The sequence below is a fragment of the Neopsephotus bourkii genome, unplaced genomic scaffold (assembly GCF_033783945.1).
Source record: "Neopsephotus bourkii isolate Nb327-2 ecotype Australia unplaced genomic scaffold, CSIRO-AGI_Nbou_v1 NB_659, whole genome shotgun sequence".
Classification (NCBI taxonomy): Eukaryota; Metazoa; Chordata; class Aves; order Psittaciformes; family Psittacidae; genus Neopsephotus; species Neopsephotus bourkii.
The window spans coordinates 5,946,328-5,960,120 of record NW_026901158.1 but is presented as its reverse complement, the minus strand read 5'-3'; the positions used below and the strand labels follow the sequence as shown (position 1 = coordinate 5,960,120).

The window sequence follows — 13,793 nt, the reverse complement described above, 5'->3', positions numbered from 1 at the left end:
GCTAAAGCAGGGATGATGGTGATGGCCCTTACCTGCTTTCCTGGCTCGGAGAGGAACAGGAAAGCTTTAACTGCCAAAGAACTACCGAGGCTGAGTAAAACAAGAGCTGCTTTAGGCCTGGGAGGGTGTTCACTGTCCTCAGAGACTGACACTTTCTTTTCATCACTGTGGAGACTAGAGGGAGATGTTTCTCCAGACAGCGATGCAAAGGAGAAACTTAAGGCTAAGTTTAGACAGTAGAAACATCTCCTCCCTCTCGCTGCCCTGCCAGGACAGCAGGTTTTTCCTGTCTGAACCCACCAGCTGGCAGAGAAACAAAGAGGTCGCACTACTTCCTTGTATCAGTTACCTGCTCTGTGTTCTTTGGTGGGAAGCGCAGGTCAGACCTTCCAACCTCAGCCAACTGTGCCAACAGCCAGTGCATTTCCAGGCTGGATGTAGTTCCACACCCCAAGCCCTGTGCTGCTGGGAACGGGCCTGCTCCGTGACCACCCCCTGCAGCCCCAGCATTTGTCTCCACCTCTGTGTTTGTGTCTTTCAGAACCTGACCCGGGAACAAGCCGATTACTGCATCTCTCACATGAAGCCCTACATGGACGGCAAAGGCAGAGAACTTCCTTCTGCCTACGACTACATAGAATTCACACGTTCACTCTTTGTGAATTGATCTGAACCGCCCCCCACTAGTACCAAACGATGCGAAGGACACGCTCACGTTTGCTGACTGTAGCTCTGCATGTGTCTCTCTCTCTTTCTCTCTCTTCGTGCTCTCCAATAATCAGTGTTACTTTATGATGTAACCTTAAACTGCTTAGCTTAAAACTCTTAGGGAAAACAAAACATGGTGCAGTGTGCTTCAATAAAAGTTACTGGTCGAACCACAGCAGCTTGTGTTTCATGGTTAAATAAGAGTTTAACTGATGCATGGATGACACTCCCACTGTCACAGCTAAGTGTTTCTCAGGGCAGTGCTGTGGAAGAGGCGAGTGGAAAACTTGTGGAGGCAGAGAAGTACCAGGCTTGTCGCAGGTGGCTGTGCTGCCACCTCAGTCTGTGCTCTCAGTTGCCAGCTGCTCCAGATGTGTCACTTCCCTGGGTCGCTGCTCAGTGAAGTCTGAACTGAGCTGCCAGACTTTGATGGCTCCGGTGGCGTCCCCAGCGGCCAGGAGATGGGTTTGCTTCATGTTGAACTCCAGACAGTACACGGGGTGCTTGCCTGCAGCCTGCTTCATGGATACAGCCGGCTTCTGCGAGCTCCTCTCGAAGTCAAAGAGGTGCACCTCTCCTGTAAAACAGTTCCTGCAGCTTAACAGCAGTGCTCACTGCATTTAACAGCAGAGCAGTTACTCACGCTGGAGCTCACAGTTGTGCCCTTCCCTCTTACGGTGTCTGGGCTGTGACAGGCACCTGCCATCACTGCAGGACTGTGGATTTGTTCTGCTGTCAGAGACCTGAAACCAGGCAGCCAAGTGCTGCCACATCCCCGTTCCTTAACCCAGAACTTGGGCAGTTTGCTAAGGGAAGAGTTCCTGTTTAAATCATTTGCTCTAGAAGCAAACATGAAAACCAAGGAAGGCCAAAGTAAGCTTAGGAGGGTGATCTCACCATGTTACACCCGTGAGCGGTTGGGGCAGCAGCAGAAGAGGTACATCAAAAGTGAAACGTAACTGTGACCGATGTAGTCTTGGCTAAACATTACCCATTGCAATGATACCACAGTGCAGACATGGTCACTGCTGCCTGCTCCTGGGAACTGTCATCAATACAACTCACTTGGACTAATTAATACCCAGCACGATCCCAGTTTCCTCTCTAAGAGCAAGCTCCTGCAGGTACTTGCCTTCACCCGATGCAGCCGCGAAGACGAGCGGTCGGACTGGAGACCAGCGTACGCAGAACAGGTATTTCCTTGATAACTGGAGAGAAACGAGGGGTTGTGTCTGCAGCATGGAGTGCAGGTGGACCTGTCCGTCAGTCCCACAGCTCAGAAAGAGGTTCCTGGGGGAGGGAGGAACAAGAAACAACTTACTTTGCTTTACTGCTTAAAGATGCAGACTAAAGATCAATCAAGGAGCGTGACCCTGGCCAGTATTACTGCCTTGCCTAAGGCAGTGATTCCCGACCGTACCCTGGGCTGTGGAGATGCAGTTTTGTCACTGCCCTCAATTAAGTTTAATGAGGGTTTGTGTGGCCCAGAGGCCTGAGAACTGCTGAGCCAGGGATGGGCTTTGTTGCAGTCACGTTTGTCTCCTGCAGATTAGATGCAAACCAGCGCTGTCAGCACATTTCACAGAAACATAGTGTGGGGCCTCTTCTATGGGTGGTGGTAAACTGCAGGCAGAGATGGGAGATCCAGTTCAGATTCAGGTGGGTACCAGCAAGATTTCTGATGGGCAGATCACTTACAGAAAGCTGGAGAGGGCCTTTTGATAAGGGCATGTAGGGACAGGAGAAGAGGTCATGGCTTTAAACTGACAGAGGGGAGCTTATATTAGGTGCTCGGAAGAAATCCTTTGCTGCTGGACACACGCTCCCAGCCCCTGGAGCTACCTGAAAACGGGGTGTTCGGAGTCAGGCAGTAACTGTGCCCGAGGTGCAGCACCAGTGTCGGTGCCCAGCACTTGCCTGTGGAAGGGGGAGCAGCTCACGGAGTAGACGGGCCCACCGTGCGGGGAGAAGGCGAGTTCAGCCGGTGCCCGCAGCGGCACAGAGCTGCCCGTGCGGTGCAGAGCCGGGGTCACTGTGGCCGTGCAGCACTGCAGGGAGTAACCGCCTTCCACACCCACCACGAACAGCCGGGGATCGAAGTGGGAGAAGGACAGCGAGGTCACACCGACTGCGGCCTCTCCACAGGCGACCTGGGAGAAGAGACAGAGCTACTGTGAGAGCCAGGGCGGCCACAGAACACAGGCGCACCTGGAGCAGCATGAACCAGCCTGCCAGGGACCCAGCTGGCACCAGCCACCACATCTGTAGCACTGCTCAGCCTTTAACCCCTGCAGAACCCTCCTACGAGGGGATTCATGTCAATCCCCTGATGATTGACATGACTTCATGTCAATTAATATAATTACAAGCAAGTTCTCTTCCTCCATCCCAGCAGCTTCTCTTTCAAGCATGGCAAAATCGCACGTGTTGTCAGACTTCCAAGGAGCGATTCCAGTATGGGGAAGGATATGGGGTTAGTGCATCTGATCAAGAGGGGCTTTTCCTCACCCTTCTCACGTGGGATGTGAGCTCTGCCACATGGGCTCTAGCATTAGGAGTGGATTTGTAAGATCTGCCCTCCCTGAACCCCTGAACTCACCTTCTTCAGCCAAGAGCTACGAGGGATCTGCTGTGCCACCAAGGCGAAGCCTTCAGCCAGGACCAGCCGCCCGTCTCGCTCCTCCCTCCACACCAGGATCTTCCCATCCGTCGACACGCTCAGCAGCCGGGACTGGTTTCTGTGCTTGGCATCAGGCAACCAGTTCACCTGTTCCAAACACCCTGAGCTCAGGAGGAGGGGAACAGCACCGTGGTGCAGCCCCTGCTTGGCAGTCCTATAACCCCCCTCCAGGATGACACAGGAGCAGAGCCCACAAGCAGCCGGTGATCTTGGTACCGACCCAGCTGCTGCTGGGAGCTGGCGCAGGGATGGAAGTGCTAGGATAGAAATGGGTTTGGGTGTTCAGGACTGCAGGAGGTATTGCAGCGTCTGTGGTTCATCTGCCATCGCTTCTGAGGCATGGTGTTTACAGCACTTTCACCCAGCCATAAACAGCGTTTTCCTGACTTTCAGATATGAAAATAACACAGACTGTCCAGTCACAGGATCCCAGAGGGATGAAAAGCATCGGGAAGAGAGACTCGCTTTAGGCTTCCAACTAAGCATCAGCAACACTTGGCTGCATCAAGAAAGAGCTGCAGCACAGGAACAGGCTAACTCCTCATTTGCCCTGAACAGTCAGAAGTTATTTTTTACAGGGTAAGTGTCAAATTCAGCAAACGCCTGTTTCAGCAGCTGGATTTGGGGGAAAACAGCCAGATAAAAGAGAACGTAACCACTGAACCAGCAGCCTGGCTGTGGGCAGGAACTGAAGGGGTGAAACAGTCATGGGACTGCTCATCTGCCCCAACCCTGTCTGCTGTAGCTGTTCTCTATTACCTGATAGACTGGGTCTGTGTGAGTGTCATCTGTCATCCCTGTCCTCAAGATTACCGGGTCCTCTGTTCTGCTGGTGTCCCACACCACCAGCTCCCCGCTGAAGAGGCCACCTGAAAGGACGAAGGTGGAACACCGAGGTCAGAGAGCTCAGAACAAATGAGCACAGGAAGCTGAGGAAGAGGAAACAAATGATTCAAGCTGAAGGCAATGAGGGCACATTTCAGACAGAGCCAGAGCAACCCACCAGCTATCAGCGACGGCTGGGAAGGGTGGAAAGCCAGGCACATGACAGAACTGGGAACATCCACCACTAGGTCAGGGTGCTTCGGGTTCAACCCTCTTCTGTCCAGGTTCCAGGTACAAACATAGGATTTTTCTGTGCTCCAGTCCCCATCGTCCAACCTGAAGAAGAGAAAGCTGTGTCTCGCCTTGTCTGCTCCACAGAGGATCCAGTATCTGGTGTCCATTGGGCATTTACATCTTCTGCTTTGTGGCTTGAAGGAAAACTGAGGAGAGGGGATCATGAGGTGATGGAAGTTCTCTGCAGGCTTGTATATATACAGTATGTGTCAGTGTACTTACAAAGTGCCAGCAAGTAAATCTTGGATACGATTCACTGTTCCAAGACCTACTGACCATTCAAATGGGAACAATATAAAGGGTCCATATAGGAAGTTGCTGTGAGTATCTGGGAATGAAAATCTAAAGAGACTGAATTGGTGCTGATCTGCAAAGTGGCTGAGTTGCAAACCACATCTCCTCTAAAGGAGCACTTGAAGATCCAGGGTCTAGGAATACACTGTGGGATAGTACCTTACCTGGAGGGCTCACAGGGGCCTCAGTTGGCCTGAGAGAAGCAGAGTGATTTGAAGCCCAGGCTCCACCCCAGGAACAGAGAACCTTCTTCACAACCACCAGCTGGTGCTGGTGACCCTGCACAAATCGTGCTGCACACCTGAATGCAATCCAGTCCCATGCCCTTCGTACTTGTTTGCCACAAGTGGATCCTGAAGTTATTACTCTGGGATGCTGACAGCCACCAGCTACTTCCTTGGTTTTATTTCTATCCAGTTCATTCCTTGCACACTTGCCAAAATGTTACATGGATTTCTGCCACCAGCTCCAACCTGACCCCTGTGATGTCCCTTCTCGCTACAAGGAGATGATACGGAGGACAGAGATCTACAGAACAGTCAGTGGTTGGGACAGGAAGCAACGATTCTGAGCCTGACTTCTACTGCCTTTAGTTGATGCTCTTAATTCTTTTACTGGAAGAGATATGATCAAATAAAAGGTGCAGATTTCATCCAATGGGTAGTTGAGCTGTGAAGCTCCTTATTAAAGGATGCTGTAGATGCTGCAAGTTTACACAGATTCACAGAGACTGTAGGAGTTTGTGGAAGGGAACTGCACTGAGGGCAACCACAGACACAGAAACCACATTCTCATCTGAAAACAGCTGTAGCCTGGGAGAGCAGAGGGAGCAAGAAACATACAGGTTTGCCCTGTTTTACTCTTCCCTACGCATTCCCTTGTGGATACCCTTTTTGCTGGGGCTTTTAATCTAAGAAATGGCAGTGGAATAAAAAGCTAATGAGGGCAGCAGCCAGGCACAGAAAGGAGAAGCTGCTGTGCACATTCACTGGATTCAATGAATGTTTCTCCAACCCTCGTGTCAGAAATCCTGAAGTGTGTGTTAGCACACGTCCATGGCATCAGGCGCACGCGCGAACGGGTGCCAGGTTCATCCAGGGTGCTCAGAGACCACATTAAAACAACAGGATCTTCAGTGAAGATAAGCATGTACTTCCAAACCTCACCTACACAGATTTGCAAGTGCATCTGCTCTCTACGTTTTGAATCTATCTAGAAATAAACCAGTGAGAGTACGTGCATCCATTCTGGGGGCAGGCAAAAGAAATACAAGCTGTCATTTAACACTGCCCTAAGATATTGTTTATTTTAATATGAATTATTTAACTTGCATAAGGTATACATATATATATATATATATATATATATACAGTTTAGAAATGCAGAGAAAGTGACCATACTTAAAACTCAGGTCAATCTTAAAAGCCAGCTCAACCTCTGCTGCACTCTCAATGCACTCAGGTACTCACCGGCCATATGAACACGCAACAACGGATCCGGTTGCATTCCATGAGACGCTGGTAACCTGCAGGTTTTGATCCTGAGCCTTTGGGTATGACAGTGTATGCAAACACAACACCTGGAAGAGATCGAGTTCAAGCCCTGAAGCAGAGAAATGGGAGCTCTGCACACCCCTGCATGGTGCTGGCTTCCCCTCTGCCCAAGCAGCACATGTGGAAAAGTTGTGGAATTCCTACTGGGAAAAAAGCCCCACACAAAACCTGACCCTAACTGTCACCTCGTAACTACCTCTCACAGAGCACACACCTCAGGGGCTGCACCACAGCTCTGGAAAGCTGTGCTATAAGGATTTATAACAGCCCCCCACGTATGAGCCTAGCACTTGCTTCACAAGCCATGGGTTGCAAATGATGGTACCAACATGCACTGACTGACACAAATTGCTTTCACTCTTGAGCATCATACACTCAACAAATATAACTTAAGCAGGAAAAGCTGCCAGAACACTGGTTGCAACTGTTTCTAGATACCTGCTTGCCTGGCATGCTCTAAAGGCGCTGCTGGAAGGTGAGGACAAGCCTACACCATCTGTGGGCTTCATTCTCCCAAAGCTACTGCAATGCAGTCGCTAGTAGGAAGAACAGCTTTACCAGGCCAGGCCACGAGCAGGTGGGAAGAAAACCATCTAGTAATGACTAATGATTGGAATGTGGCAAGAACAACCACAGCTGTAAGAAACAGAACTAACGAGTCAGAGCCACTGCAACCGGTTCTGCTGGGGTAACAACAAGGATCTGAACTCTGCCAACTTACGGTTTCCCTCTGATCTGGCCAGTTCACTTCAAAGCCATCAAAGGCACGGCTTTCCCAGTTTTTCTTTAGCTCTTTGATAACAGCATCCTCCACTCTCTGAAGGAATGACTGAAGCCCAGCGTAATCTACTTGGACCTTTTGCTGGAAGTCACAGAGAGCATCTGTGCTTTGCTCTGTCTGCACGCTGGCATCTCGGCTGGTACGAGCCTGCGCTGCAGTTTCCACTGTTGAAATGTTCCTAGTCTGGCAGCTTTTCTAGTAAAAGAAGACAGAGTGTGTAATGCAAACGTAAATAAAGAGCGCTGCACAGAACGCTCAAAGCACCTTCCCCTTTTTGGCGTTTCAGAGATACCCAAGCATGTTTGCACTCCTCTGGCTCACGGCTAACAGGAGGGTGCCTGTGTAACCGTCTGGGTGTTGGTGATGACTTTGTGACCTTCACATGATCTGATCTGAGGCAGGGACACCTGCGTGCCAGGCAAATTTGGGCCACGTGCTCTACAGCATAGAGTGGGGAGGGTGAGAGAAAGCAAAAGGGATGCAAGCCTCCAGAAGAAACGGCAAACATGAGGGCAAGCACAGTGTTATCAGCTCCCAAGGTACCAATTTTGTGGCTGCTGCACCTGTTTCTTTGCCAATTTATATAAAGGGCGTAAATTAATAAAAGGCTGCAAAGGGGTAGGGACGTCAAGAACTGAGGGGAAGGTTTCCTTCCGCCCCGGGCTGGAGCAGCAGAACCTTGGGGGGGGGGGCCCTTCACCGAGCGGCAAGGCCACCCCTTAAGGATGAGGGAAAGGAACGGCTGCCCCCGGCCGGGCCGCTCGGACCGGTGTAAAAGTGCGATCCGGGGTCTCACCGCCTCGCAGCGGGCGCTCCGGGCGCTCCTCCACAGCGACTCCACATCGGCGCCGGGCGCGGAGGTGTCCGTGAACATGGCGGCGAGAGGGGGCCACGACCCAGCGCGCTCCCACCGCCCGCTCTGCGGTTACCATGGAAACGGGGGAGGCGCGGACGGATGACGTCACTCGTGCGACAGAGCTGCCGGCGTGCAAGCGGTAAACTGAGGCGGGCGGATGCCATGTTGGGGAAGGGCACTGAGGGTTTGTGCTGGGCGGGCAGGGCTCCATTGGGGTACGGGCTGGCACCGGAAAGCGCCTCAGCCGCCACGTTGTTCATGCCGTGGGGCTGGCCGGGGGTTCGTCTTCTCTCCCCCCTTCGGCCACCCCAGCCATACCCATACTGAGCCCCGGCTGGGACCGCCGCGCCGCCACGGGCATTAAGTGGCAGCGCTGGCGGGAGGGCGCGGGGGCTGCCAGGAGTTAAGATGGCGCCGGGAGTGGGAGGGGGGCGACAAAGCCGAGCTCTGGGAGAGGCCGCGGGGTGGCGGGGGAGATGAGATGGCTGCGGTGGGAGCTGCAGGCCGGGGCTCGGTGGCTGGCGGTGCAGAGGTCCCGCGGCGGTGCGGACTGTGCTCCCTGTGTGTGCGCTGGGGCCGCGGGTGTCGGTCGCGGGGTGCGACAGTAGAAGCCGCGCTGCAGCTCGGAAACAGGCCTGGGGCTCCACTGCGGAGCCGCCCGCCCTCCGGAGGAGGAATTGGCAGTAATCAAAGCACAGGGTTCAGTGCGGCGTTTGGGTTGGTGTGTACAGCGTGTGCTTACTGGGGAAATGGGGTAGGGGAGTCAAGCTGTGTGCGTAAAGCCTGGTGCGTATCGAGCTCCTTTTTACGTCTGTTGGGTTGGAGGCCGGAATTACGGTGCTTTGTACTAGTTAACATCACTGCGAACTCGCTGCACGCCAGCAGGGTTGCCGGAGGTGGGCAGCTCTCCTCCCAGGCGCCAGGGGGGGTAGGTATCGGGGTACAACATCTGCCTGTCGGTGTGGGTACAGCCGGACAACGGTTGTGCTGCTTGTGTCTGCAGAAACGCTTAGTGGTGTCACAGCCTCCTTAAGTAATTATTCCTAATGGGTATGACTGTGCTTAAGGGTTTTTTCTAATTGTAACTCCACTGGGACAGCAACGATGAACACACGGGCTAAATTTAGCCCTCGTATAAGCAGGCACAGACGCGCTAACTTCGGCAGCGTTACTGCTGCTGTTGCTGGGAGGGAGTTTGGCCTCTGTAAAAACCGGGATTACAGGATAGAGAGTAGGCGCTTGTGGGAACAGACACAGGGCTGCTTTAGCACATGTGATTCCAGTGTCAGGGCTGAGCGCAGTGGCTTTGAGGAATCTGAAGTACTTCACAAGTAATTGTGAAATAAGAGTCCCTGAAACTCATGATAAAGAGCTGTTACAGACCGTGAAACTGAAGCGGAAAGGTTAAGTGGTATCTCCTTCAGAAGCAAGGAAAAAAGGTCCTGATGGAACTGAAGCCTCCAGATCTCAATCCTGTGATTCTGCCTCTGGTTTGTGTGGACCTTGACGATGCTCCATAACACTGCTAAGAACAAGAATGTTAGGATGTGAATTACAACACTGAAAGCATACTCTGTTGTCCTTTGTGAAACATCTGAAAAACCACAGCTCTAGGACTCTAGATTTTCAACCAAGGGTCTGTAGGCCTGAGTTTGAGACAACTTTACCATCTTTATTTCTCATTCAGTTTTCTCTTTCCACCTTCTTTTAAACATCCATTTACAAAGCAGCTTTAACAGAGTATTGGAAACAATGCACTGGTTTTGTGACAGCAGGATTCCAGACCCTCCTCTGGAGAAAATACTTGATGTTCTGCCTCAATGTATTCGTTTAGGAACTCAACCGCTGTATCATAAACCAGTGCTCTGCTGCTATTGTTGGTGAAATCCTACTATAGCACTTACTGGGAAATGCCTGTTTTTTATGAGATCAGCTTGAAGACACAAACCAGTGACAAGATAATCTATCCCTTAATGGAAACAAAGAAATGTATTTTCCATTCAAATTCAACAGCCCTATTAAAAGTTCATAAAGTGACTGTTGTTGAATGAGTTTTTCTTCTGCAAATAAAGGCAGGAAGTAAATTCTAATCTGCATTTACTTTGTTGAATAACTGATACTAAATACCTGAGCCCAATAGTAGAGCAGGTTTTTCAAGAGGATCTTAATGTTTAAGATTTATCATCTATAAATAGATGATTTTAAGTCATCACTAAATTAATTGGTATGATTAGAACTGCCAAGGAATATTACTGTTTGGCAGGAGGGTAAATATTGCAAGTGTGAATTTATATACAGTCTGCATCATAAAAATGCTAAGCACAAACAGCAATTGAAAAACTTTAAATAACTTGACAGAGGGAATTTAAGGAGAATGTTGGTGGGGTTTTGAGATGGCAAAGAGATAAGAAAACTGGAACTGAATATGTGAAACAGACCAAAACTAAATATATTCTTCAGCAGTAATATGCAAAGTTACTGCAAATGTAGTGCAAGTTCCCTATAATGTGGTGCATGTCTGGACTTTTCCTTCCCTGGGGATGAGAGAGGAGCAAAGAGCTCTAAGAAATAAGCAAACTGCTCCAAAAAAAATGACTGTTCTAAGTAACTGCATTTTAATCTTTCTTTATTCCAGTATCTCCTGATTTTTTGGGGTATATCAACAGTAATTCAATAAATTATATCTTTCTTTTTCTTTCTGTCATGGCAGTATAAGATAAGTAGAGGTCTTTGTTTTGTCATAGTAACACTACATTGGAAACAAGGTAAAACGAGGGCTAATCAGGGAAGGTTGTTACTAGCCTGAAGCTATTAAGTCCCTCTAAAGCGGCTGTTACTGCAGTGCTGATCTGTGCCTTTTCTTCTTTGTGCTTCCTGAGACAAAGTATTAATCAGTTTTCACTTTCACATAATGGTGCAAATCAGCATCAGAAAACAAACTAGAACAAGAGAAGACAGAGGTAAAGAGAAAGCAGTGTGGGAAGAAGCACTGGGGAGAAAGTACCAGAAACAGGACAGATACAGCCCTGCACACACCGACTGAGGCTCTGATTTCTAGGACTTGGAGCAAAATAGTCTAAGCTGCAGCTCAGTAAAAATTCACCCACTAGTGGGTGCAGCAGCTGCCCTCTGTTTGTGAGAAATGAAACAACCGAGCTCTGTGGAGGCTCCAGACAGCCGAAGCAGCAGTCTCTACTCTAAAACAGAGAGACATAACTGAGCCTTCCCCTTTTACACCTTCCCTTTCATTCCTCCCACCCCAGTAAGTGCAAGTAAGGATGAAGAAAACGACATACACGGTTCAAACACAGACGGAGAGTCTGGCCGTGAGAAAGAGCTCTTGGGGGTTTAGTTTGGCAGTGTGGGGCTTGAAATGGGATCAGATTGATGGCTCTCTTCAGAGGGAGAGCACTTTTCACATATTCTCCTTTATTAATAACAAAATAGCCAATCAACAAAACTCTTCAAAAACTAAAACAGGTTTGTATCAAAGAACCTACTTGTCTCCCCAACTAGTATAAGATTAGTATAACCAGCAAGATCCAATTAGGTTTCCCCAGTTCATTTCAAACCTGTGCACTGCTGTACTGCCTAGCATGACAAATGGGGTTTGGCTGAGGTCTGGGTAGATAGCTGCACTGCCTTTGAATTAACCCAGGTATGCAATGTAGAGTTTGAACTGCTTTATGCTGACATTTTGTGCTTGTTATTCGGGTTTACATAATACCTGACTGGTTACTCCCATACTGTTTAGTTTTGAACTAGATGTTGAGTGTCATTTGCTTGAGTTTTCTTTGCTCTAACAATGTAGAAGGAGGTCTCATTGAGGAATGGAGGTCTGCATTAAATGGAAATATCCCTAAAGAAAAAAAAAATTGAGATGCTACCCAAAAGGAAAATAACTGGGAAACCCCTACCATCTGCAGCATTATTTAAAAGGACACCTCTAGTTTCATAAATAGTCTGCTATAGCTCATTCTTGAAATCTTTTAGTGACAGTAGCACCACACTGCACGACCGTAGGTTGTAATTTTGGAGTTCAAAAGCAAGAGCAAGAAGTAATGAATTGACTGGAGTCTGTTTATCTGCAGCATTACCTGTGATGCTCCTCATCTCATATTTGGAATATACCACCTGTTTATTTTACCCTTGCCAGTGCTCTGCAAGGTGGAGAAGGGAAAACCCTTTCTGACAGGGAAAACTCCAGTTGGAAGGGTTAGATGACTTGCTGAATCATGCTGGGAATGTATGGCAGAAAAATGAACAGGACTCAAGTTCCTAAATTGCAGTGTGGTATTTCAGCCGTATCTGACACGTATTTTGTGGACACACTGTTAATGGATACGTGCTGTTTCTTTTTGTCAGAGATTTGTGATTTTTAACCATCAGGTACTTCCACATTCACTAAAATGAAGGGAAGAAAGGTCACTGTAGCTGTTCAGTGTCGAGGACACAGTGTCTATGTAGCCTACTAGATGCTGAGTAGCTTTATGAAGGTTCAGGTCCTTGTGTGGACTCCGTGTGAATCCTCAAGTGCCATTTGTAAAGGGCTTGTGCACTTTCTCTAATTTCTGACCTCCTTTTCCCTGTCCCCAGTCCCAGAAGTCCCTCCAAATGCTGTGCCCTATTTGCTTTGAAAACTACTTTCAATTAAGGCAGAAAACATGTTGCCTCATTTCTGAAGTTCTGATATACTTAGAGACATGATACATTATAAAAAGAATCCATCTCCATTAAAGTCACAGATCTATTATGCTTTGTAGAATTAAGAGTGAGGGGGTCCTTACTTAAATATCACAGGTATGATTTCTTGCACTATACAGGTATTGCCTATTCCATATTTATTAATAATAAGGCAAAGATTTTAGTTAAGGGTAACTCAAATGGGAAGGAGCCCAGGGAAAGCTTGCTTTGTGGCAGGTGGCAGCAGGCTACCACCACAGGGGTGCAAAGACACCGTGCTGGTGGCTTTTGAATGGCAAGCAAGAGCTGGCACAGGACCAAGTGCTGTGGCATATCAGAGGAAGCATCTGTGAAAGGCTCTGGATCCCAATTCCTAGCTGTTGTGGTGCTCTGAAGTCAGTGGCAGCTGGGAGCCTCTGCCTTGGACAGAGCCTTGATGCTGTCAGTAAGGTGACTGGCAGTGTCTCTCTCTCTCCAGCAGCCTCTAGTTCCTGCTGAGTTGATACCAGCATGCACACCATCTAATCTCAGAAATGAAAGTACAGTCTGGCATGCCACTCTTAAAAGGTAGCTGCCTCTTTGCATTGCTGACAACATGGAAGAAAACTATGAGATCCCTTAAATTAATCCCATATTCAGTAACTATGTATGGCTAAAAATTACTTATCTGTTCTGTACATCAGTACCTCAAACAGTTGCTGGAATTTTAATTGACATGTATAAAGCAGTTGGCTGTCTCAAAAAGCATTGGACAGGTATTACTCATCTCAGTAGAACTGGTTATCCTCTGCAGAAGTGTCCAAAATAGGACATTGAGAAATAAGTAGCTCCATTCCACTCAGTACCATCAGGCTTGTAGTTACGTCAAACAAGCAAAATGCGCATGATAGTTCTTGGTGGCTTTTCAGAAATCTGTGTATTTCATTTCAATCATGCTACTTTAACTTCTACATCATTTCTGTGAATGATCAGTACATACATCACAGCTTTACTGGGGTCTGGATGTGTGATTGAAGACTGGAGAATAAAATAGTGTTCCTACCATATTAGCTAACACAGTAAGAAAGAGAAATCTGCAAGGACTCCTTTTATTCCCTTCCATTTAGGGTTTGCATATTG

The 13,793-nt window shown here is 48.6% G+C and overlaps 2 protein-coding genes across 12 annotated transcripts in view; one reads left to right on the top strand and one right to left on the bottom strand.

Annotated features, from left to right (window-relative positions):
* SPTAN1 (spectrin alpha, non-erythrocytic 1) overlaps nt 1–883 on the top strand; it is a 52,037-nt gene extending 51,154 nt beyond the window's left edge. For all 10 annotated transcript variants that reach the window (XM_061352855.1, XM_061352854.1, XM_061352861.1 and 7 more), the window contains one exon: nt 542–883. In XM_061352855.1, the coding sequence (XP_061208839.1) occupies nt 542–667 (126 nt within the window). In that variant the 3' untranslated portion in view covers nt 668–883. The remainder of the gene's footprint in view (nt 1–541) is intronic.
* On the bottom strand, nt 861–8,083 carry DYNC2I2 (dynein 2 intermediate chain 2). 2 transcript variants are annotated; one of them, XM_061352871.1, is made up of 9 exons: nt 7,932–8,083; nt 7,076–7,330; nt 6,271–6,380; nt 4,392–4,549; nt 4,148–4,257; nt 3,308–3,475; nt 2,626–2,858; nt 1,841–1,998; nt 861–1,285 (listed from the first exon to the last, which is right to left on the bottom strand). In XM_061352871.1, exons 1-9 carry the CDS (start codon nt 8,007–8,009, stop codon nt 1,047–1,049), a joined length of 1,509 nt encoding a protein of 502 aa, XP_061208855.1. In that variant the 5' UTR covers nt 8,010–8,083; the 3' UTR covers nt 861–1,046. The 2 variants fall into 2 exon arrangements, with proteins under 2 accessions (XP_061208855.1, XP_061208856.1); XM_061352872.1 differs by having other exon boundaries at nt 7,076–7,325; nt 7,932–8,078.
* Between the last annotated feature and the right edge of the window lie 5,710 nt (nt 8,084–13,793).

Excerpts from the sequence above, each read along its gene's own strand:
- DYNC2I2 (XM_061352871.1), bottom strand. The coding sequence starts at position 8,009 with ATGTTCACGGACACCTCCGCGCCCGGCGCCGATGTGGAGTCGCTGTGG. Across the intron at positions 1,999-2,625 it reads AGCTGCTCCCCCTTCCACAG|GAACCTCTTTCTGAGCTGTG; the intron begins GCAAGTGCTGGG and ends TCCCTCCCCCAG. Across the intron at positions 1,286-1,840 it reads CGCGGCTGCATCGGGTGAAG|GAGAGGTGCACCTCTTTGAC; the intron begins GCAAGTACCTGC and ends ACTGTTTTACAG.